This window comes from Cavia porcellus, unplaced genomic scaffold (genome assembly GCF_034190915.1).
Source record: "Cavia porcellus strain 051 isolate PalLab524CR breed Dunkin Hartley unplaced genomic scaffold, mCavPor4.1 scaffold_7, whole genome shotgun sequence".
Lineage (NCBI taxonomy): Eukaryota > Metazoa > Chordata > Mammalia > Rodentia > Caviidae > Cavia > Cavia porcellus.
In genome coordinates this window covers 23466113-23473858 of record NW_026947490.1, presented here as the reverse complement: position 1 = coordinate 23473858, position 7746 = coordinate 23466113, and the positions used below count along the sequence as shown (strand labels likewise).

Below are 7746 nucleotides of genomic sequence, written 5' to 3'. Positions count from 1 at the left end.
CACTGAGCTAAATTCCCAGTCCCTTATATAAAAAATTTGAACAATCCTTTAAAGTATAAAAAGCATTCTTAGGATCTAGCTCCATGGCACAGCTCCTGCCTGGTAAGGCAAAGTCGTAAGTTTGGTCCCTTGTACCAAAAAAAAACACAAAAACTTGATTTAAAAAGCATGAGAGGGCCAGGGCCATGGATATAGTCCAGCAGCACAGTACCTGCCTAGCAAACACAGGGTCATGAGTTCAATTCCCAATACTAAACAAATAAAAAGCATGAGAGTTGCACAAAACAAGTAATAAGACCTGCCCTACAGAACTGCTGCATGTGACAAAACGAGAGTGATTAAGGATTGTTACTGCAATGCTGAGGTGAGAGGGAGAAACTGGAAGTAGCTAAGTGCACCTCGTAAGACAGAGGATGGTGAAACCTGTGTACATCCCTTGTCTGAAGTGCTGGCCAGCAGTTAGGGTGAGGTCTGCCCCAGTAGTGCTGCACATCTGTAATCTAAGGACTTTGAGAGCTTGAGGAAAGAGGCTCAGATATTTGAGCCTAGCCTGGACAGTTCAGTGATTTAGACTCTCTCAAAATAAAAAGAAATTTTTTAAAAAGTCTAGGTAGGGATGTAGATCAGTGTAAAGGGCCAGGCCTCAATTCCCAGCACAGAAGGGAAAATGGGGAAGAGTGAGAAAGAGCAAGGTTGGTTGCAAATGACATGGGTGAAGTTTTTATTTTTTTGGAGACAAAGTTTCTCCTTGTAGTTCAGGCGGACCATGAATTCACTATGTGGCTCAGGGTAGCCCTCAATGTATGGCCATCCATCAGCCTCAGGCTCTCGAGCACCACCTAAATGTGGGTTTTTAAATGATAATTATTTTATTTATTATGTTTGTCTTTTTTGAGTCAAGGTTTCATTATGCAGTTCAGACTGGCCTTTAGTTCACTTTGTAGCCTAGGCTAGTTTTGAACTTGCAATGGGCCTCAGCCTCCTGAGTGCTGGGATTACTGGCATGAGCCACCATGCCCAGCCTTTAGTGTATTATTGAGTGAAAAAATGAAGTTGTCAGAAGATAGGTAGGGCATGGAAGAATCAAGCAACGCCTGAGGCATAACACATACACATGTGCAGAGTAAAATGCCTGCCAAAACCACTTCAAACTTACTGCTGTGGTTACCGATGGCAGGGGGAGGGAGTGTAGGAAATGTGGTGGTCACAGATAGCTCAGACCTCATCCAGAAACTGTCAAATTCAGTCCTGCTCTTAAGTCTCTGGGCTGGCTATTCCCTCTGCCTCTGGGATATTCTTCTCCCCCCAGGGCATCTGTGCAGCTGGCTCCTCTCCTGTCAGGTCTTTGCTCTGTTGTTCGGATCCCACTGTCTGTCAGCGCTCAGCTGGATGCCTCAGTGGCAGAAGGATAGGAGGGTAAAGATTGTATACCATCTTATACCCTTTGAATTTCAAAATGAATGTGTGAATTAATCATTCAAAACCTAAATGAATGAAATAAAAAATAAAAACAGCAACCAAGCATATTCTTTTATTTTTGGGTGGGGTCTTGCTCAATTGCTCAGAATGCCTCCTGAGGGCTATTCTCCTGCCTCACCCTCCCAAGTCCCTGTGACCTTGGACATACATGCAACTAGCTGGCTTCTTTTTGGATTTTTGGAACAGAGTCTTATTATGTAGTCAGGGTGGCCTTGAACTCAACTACCCTCAAACTCACAGCAGTCCTCCTGCCTCAGCCTCCTGAGTCCTGGGATTATAGGTGTGTACTACCACGCCCAACATAGTCTTTTTTTTTTTTTGAGACAGGGTTCAGGCTGGCCTTGAGCTCACTTTGTGCTAGGATTATAGGCTTGAGCTACCACACCTGGCAACATAGTCATTTTTAAAAGATATCCTATTTTTCTCATAATACTTGTTACTGTCCGGAATGATCTCAGTAAATTGGCCAGGCTCATACTTGTAAATAACACCTGACGTTCCCCCTTACATAATTCCTGCAAGGGCCAATAACTTGTTTTTAGTAACAACATATTAGGAGTTACTTAAATAATTAAAATCTAAAACTTCAAACTCTCTCCTACTGCTGTTCAAAAAACATGACAAATAGGAAGGAAAGAGAAGGCTGTTGAACTGAGCAATCTTTTACAATCTGTTCAGGTCAATTTCTTTTTTTGTTTTGTTTTGTACCTGGGATCAAACTCACTGCTTTGAGTTTGCCAAGCAGGTACTTAAGCAGCTAAGCTAAACCTCCGGCCCTACTTCAAATTTTAAAAAAAAAAAATTTTAGGATGTTTTTGTTGTTTTGTTGTTGTTGTTTCATTTTGCCTGTATAGTAGTGGAATTTGCCCTCTCATGAGTCTGTTCTGTGAGGGGGAAGTAGGAGAAAGGGAAAGAAATATTCCGGGGTTCCTCCATTGGCTTGTCTTCCTTTTGCTGGTCCATGTTGCTAGGAAGGGGTAGTTTTCTTGTTTGTCCCCAGTTCAGCAGCCAGTCCAGGTTCCCAAAGAACAGTTGTCAGGCTTCCAAGTTCAAGGCAGAGTTCAAATAAGAACTCTGGGTTCCTGGGCTCCACCCTCCACCTTCTGCAACACAAAACCAGGGCAAGGTGAAGAAAATCCCTTTTTGTCACTAGGAACCTGCTCCCCAGCCTCCCCCCTCAATTTCTCAATCCAAGTTTTGGTGGAGTGGGTCCCAAATGCCAGTTGGATATGTGATCCCAGCCTAGCCAATCAGAGAGTCTGGGAGCAATGGGAACCAGCTCTGGCACCAGCTGCCACTACCAGGAAATTGGCAAGCCTGTCCACTTGAGGGGACAGCAGGCTCAGGGATCTGAAGCTGGAAATGCAACTCCTGCTGCCTCACTAGGGAGACCCTGCAGGGAAATAAAGCCAATTCTACGAGAATAAAATTTGACCAGGGTTCCTAATGACATCATGTGGTGGATGACCAGAGGCAAGACTGCCTTAAGTCCCTGAAGTCTTCAGTTAAGTGGCCCAATAAATTTCCTGCTTTGCTTTCCCAGATTTCTGTCACTCACAGTTCAGCGAATCCTGCCCAGTATCTCCTGCGGCTGAGAAATTACCAACAACTCTTCTTCATTCGCATGATAATAACCAAACTCCCTTCTCTGCCATGCAGAGGCCATGGGCTCTGGCCTTAGCTTCTTCCCTCATATTTATTTTCTCCCTGCCCTTCAACCCCTGTCTTATGTCCACTTTGCTACCTCTCCAGATTTCAGCCATCCAAGCCCAATTACAGCCTCTCCCTTCCATCCAAAACTGGGACATTTTCAGGGTATCCTGGAGGTGTCTACTGTGCAGTGAGGCCTTGGAAGGGGTCATTGACATTTCTAGAGTTTTCATGTTTGGGGTGTGCTTGTGATGATGGGACTTTCCAGAGCACAACAGAGCCTACATTTCTTGGAGGGAAAGCACAGCTTTTCTCTGCATCTGTATTCCTCTCCCACGCCCCATCATGCCTCACATAGTACTATACAGGGCCATAAGGACATATTGAGACACTGGGCAAGTTCCTTGTCATCATGGACTTCAAAGTCCCTATCTCTGAGAGGTGAAGGGGTGCTGGATTACCTGCCCCTTTCAGTAACATAGGTTAAACCAGTCATGGTAGTGTATACCTGTAATCTAAGCACTTGGGAGGCTGAGGCAGGCAGTTCACCATTTTGAGTTTGAGTCCAGCCTGAGCTACATAGTGAGTTCAAGACCAACCTAAACTATATAGCAAGACCCCGTCTCAAAAAAAAATTGGGGCTGGGGACTTAGCTCAGCAGCATAAGCACCTGCCTTGCAAGCAGATGGTTGTGAGTTCGATCCCCAGTACTGATAAAAAGAAAAAAAAAAAATTGCACACAGGTGGGCGTTTTAAGTGGGCATGGTGGTGCAACCCTATAATCTAAGCACTCAGGAGCCTAAAGCAGGAGGTTTTGAGTTGAGGCCAATATAAGCTACATAGGGAGTTCAAGGCAAGGCTGAACTGCTTAGTAAAAACCAAAACATAGGGGCTGGGGATTTAGCTCAGCATCATAAGCGACTGCCTTGCAATCAGGCAGTCATGAGTTCCATCCCTGGTACCGGATAAAAACGAAAAAGACCAAAAACAAAAAACAAAAAACACAGGGCTGGGGATTTAGCTCAGAGGCATAAGCACCTGCCTTGCAAGCACGCAGTTGTGAGTTCGATCCTTGGTACCAAAAAACAATAAAAGTAAAATAAAATCCACTATTCCAGGGGTTCTTTAAAAATAACAAAAACAAAAACACAGGTCCTAGATTAGAGATATAGCTCAGCACATGCCTCAAATGTGCAAGGCTCCAGGTTCAATCAGCAGTGCTGCAAAAAACAACAAACAAAAAAACAATAGAGGATGCTTACCTCCCAACACTCTTCTGAGATCTGGTGGAGCCGAGAATAAGCTTCAGCAATGACAGTGGCCCTGGGGAGCAGAGGAAAGCCCTCAGGAGGGGACCCTCCTCCTGTCACTCCTCCCTCAAATCCTTGACTCAACTCACTTGCAGTGCAGGCCTCCCCCAGGAGGTAAATCAGGGATGTCCTCAGAGGCCAGAGTCCTGAAGACCGAGTTTAGGCTGAGGGGCTCCTGAGCAGATGCACACAGCTCTGAGAAAGAGGTCAGGGTTATGGGGGAGCCCCTGCTCAGCATCACCCCTTCCACTGGGCTTTGGACTCTGCTCACCAGCAACTCTGTGGCCCAGGGCTGCATCCAGTGCTAGCTCCCTCTTGATGGCCTCCTCACAAGGCCCGGGGGCCCCTGGGAAGCAGACCACGATGCAGGTCATGTTATCCAGGCTGCCCTGAAGAAAGTAGAGAAAGGGGAGCCTGGTGGGAGAGGCTGGAGGCTCTAGCATAGGGTTTCATGCCTTGGGAAGGATGATTTCCCAGAAATCCTACTGTCTGAGTCCCTCACTTATCAGGTTATGCTCGTCTCTCTCTAGTCTTGCCCATCTGCCAGTCTGAATCAAGCGGAACAGATCCGCAAACCCAGCACTCTGGGAGGATGGCAAGTTTGAAGGCAGCCTGAGCAAATTGAGCGATTTAGGGACAACCTGTCCCAAAGTCAACAACAACAAAAGGGGAGAGGGAAGTGACCCATTGGGGATGTAGCTCATTACAAGACCCTGAGTTCAATCCTGAGTATGAACAATAAGTAAATAAACCAAGATCTCTCCCACTTGGAGAAACTGTTCGGCCACACCCTCCCCCTATCTAGGCCTGCCTTGTTACTAGGACTACATATATTATCTGGCTTGTCTACTCTGTTGTCTGCTTTTTTTCCTTCTTTATTTCTTTATTGGTCTTTCTGAGACAGGATTTTACTGTACAGTTCAGGCTGGCCTCGAACTCGAAGTGATCCTCCTGCCTCAGCCTCCCAAGTGCTAGGATTACAGGCATGAGCCAACAGGCTTGGCCTTTTTCCACCTGTTCTTGCATCTTCTGGCACTCTTTGTTACCAAAACCCCAGCCTCTACCTGAAAGCACCCCCCTCATGCCAAAACCACGCCTACTCTCTTACGTCCCTCCCACCTGTCTATTTAGCGCCATTTTCCCCGGTCTTCAGCATCCTCCAGGCTCCATCCTCACTTTATTTGTCCCGCCCAATCCTAAGAGCCACGCCTCTGGGTCGGGCCTCACCTCCTTGCTTTCTGTCACAGCCTCTGCTCCCCTAAACAATGAATCCTTCCTTTCCTTTGCTCCAAGATTCAGCTACTCTACACCCCGCCCCAAGACCTTGCAAAGGCACGTGTCCAACAACTGCGCGCAGAGAAGCTCCGGGGCCAGGCCTAGACGGAGGCGCGATGCCACCAGTCCCACCAGTGCAGCTGCAGACATCGTGTCCCACACGCCATCCGAGGCCAGGAGGATGAACTCGTCCTCTCCCCGGCGAGCTAGCGCAGCCACCTCAGGCTCCGCGGAAACCAGCTGCAGCTCAGGGGGCCTCCCTGGAGCCTGCTTGTAGGCAAAGTCGCCCAGGGCTCGCGACACTGCCAAAGAGCCTTCGACACGCCGCAGGCGGATGGTGCCACCCGCGTCGTAGATGCGTTCGCGTTCCCGCGGCCGGAGAGGCCGGTGGTCCTCGGTGCTAAAGGCCACGGCGCCGTCGCGACTCAGCACCGCGCGGGAGTCACCACAGTGAGCCAGATACAGAAAGCTTGGGGAGACGAGCAACGCCACTGCGGTGGAGCCACCAGGTTCGCCACGGGGCCACAATGCGCGCAGGCGCTCGTCGGCGTTCAGGAAAGCACGGCGCAGCGCCCCGCGGACCCCCTCGGGCTCGCAGGGCGCCGGGCCCAGTTCCTCAACCACGTGGCCAGGCAGGTAGCGCGCGCCAAAGTGGGCGGCTCGCGCTCCAGCGTGGCCGTCGAGGACAGCAAAGAAAGCCCAGCCCGGGGGCAGCCCGGGTAACGCCAGCCAAGCGCAGTGCGCGTCCTCCATGCGCGCGCGCCAGCCTTGCGCTGCGCTGGCCCCAAAGCGCAGGCCCCACGAGGCTGCGCTACCCCCGTGTGGCCTCTGAATGCATCGCGGCGCAGCCAGGAGAGACTGAGGCCCGTCGGGGACTCCATGCTCCGCCTCCTCCTCCTTCTCAGCCTGTACTTCCTTTCGAGCGGGCCAGAGAAGACACTCTAGCAGCCGACACAGAGCCGCCATCCTCCTCCGGGGATTGAGAAGACTCCACCCTCAGCAGCTGCCTCCCGCACCCCCAGTTAATCCCTCCGCTGTGAAAATTTAAACCAAGTGAATCTCTTTCCTGCCCCTTGACCTGCACTCAAGTCGGGTCACTCCTGGGTTTTCTGTCTGCTGCAACTTGCACGTTGAGTTTGGGAACTGGGTTAGGAAAAAGTGTTAATAGTAGCAAACTCTTACATATCACATACTACTTGCCGTAGTTAGTACATCACCAACGTACAGCACAGGAAAGTAATTCCTGTTATAGAAGCTGTTATAGTGATGTTATAGAGGAATAGGCTTTAGAAACTGTTCTCAGCTCTAGAAACTGTCCTTCAGGTCCAAACCGGGCTCCGCCCACCTTCGTGGTCCAGCCTCCAGCTCCAAAATTGATAAACAGCATTTTCCCAATTCCTCGCCACTGGGTCCTCTCCCCAGGCTCCGTCCGATTGCTCTCTCTTCAAGGTGCTGCTCATCCACTCGAACCTTTCCATTTTCTCACTCCTGGCCTTGTCTCTGACTCTGCCTCTTAATTCCATCCTAACCCCCAAATTAACTACTTAGTACTGAAAGCCGGGTTAAGTCACCTTCTGGGCCGCGCCCCCTCCCCTGCTCCTCACTTCTTCCCTCTTGGCCACGCCTCTAGTTCCGGCCCAGTCTAATCCTGGGAATAATCCTACCTAGGTGTCAGACCCACTGTGTCGCGCTTCTCCCCTTGTCTTCAAAGTTGCTGAATACTTTCTTTTAGCCCCCTTTCCGTTCCTTCTGAGAATCCAACCTCGGGTCCTACCTCAGAGCACTAGATTCATTCTAGCCCTTCCTCAATGCCACCCCTAGATCTACCGCGACCCATTCGGAGATCTTCGCCTCTAACCTCTCCGCCTCGACACCTTTACCATTCTTTCTCCAGCCCATCTGGCTCCAGGCTCTGCCCTTCCTTCTAAAGGCCACGCCCCCTTCTTTCTAGACTCCACCCTTTAGATGGTTACGGCTCCATTCGGCCTTGTGATTGGCCCTGCTACCTGCACTCGCCAATAAAGAGGCCACG

The 7746-nt window shown here is 49.7% G+C and overlaps 1 protein-coding gene across 1 annotated transcript; it reads right to left on the bottom strand.

Annotated features, from left to right (window-relative positions):
• Positions 1 to 1505: 1505 nt before the first annotated feature.
• Positions 1506 to 7331, bottom strand: Ppm1n (protein phosphatase, Mg2+/Mn2+ dependent 1N (putative)). Its single transcript, XM_003464582.5, has 5 exons — positions 5763 to 7331; positions 4711 to 4828; positions 4529 to 4634; positions 4392 to 4452; positions 1506 to 2582 (listed from the first exon to the last, which is right to left on the bottom strand). Exons 1-5 carry the CDS (start codon positions 6678 to 6680, stop codon positions 2541 to 2543), a joined length of 1245 nt encoding a protein of 414 aa, XP_003464630.2. The 5' UTR covers positions 6681 to 7331; the 3' UTR covers positions 1506 to 2540.
• Between the last annotated feature and the right edge of the window lie 415 nt (positions 7332 to 7746).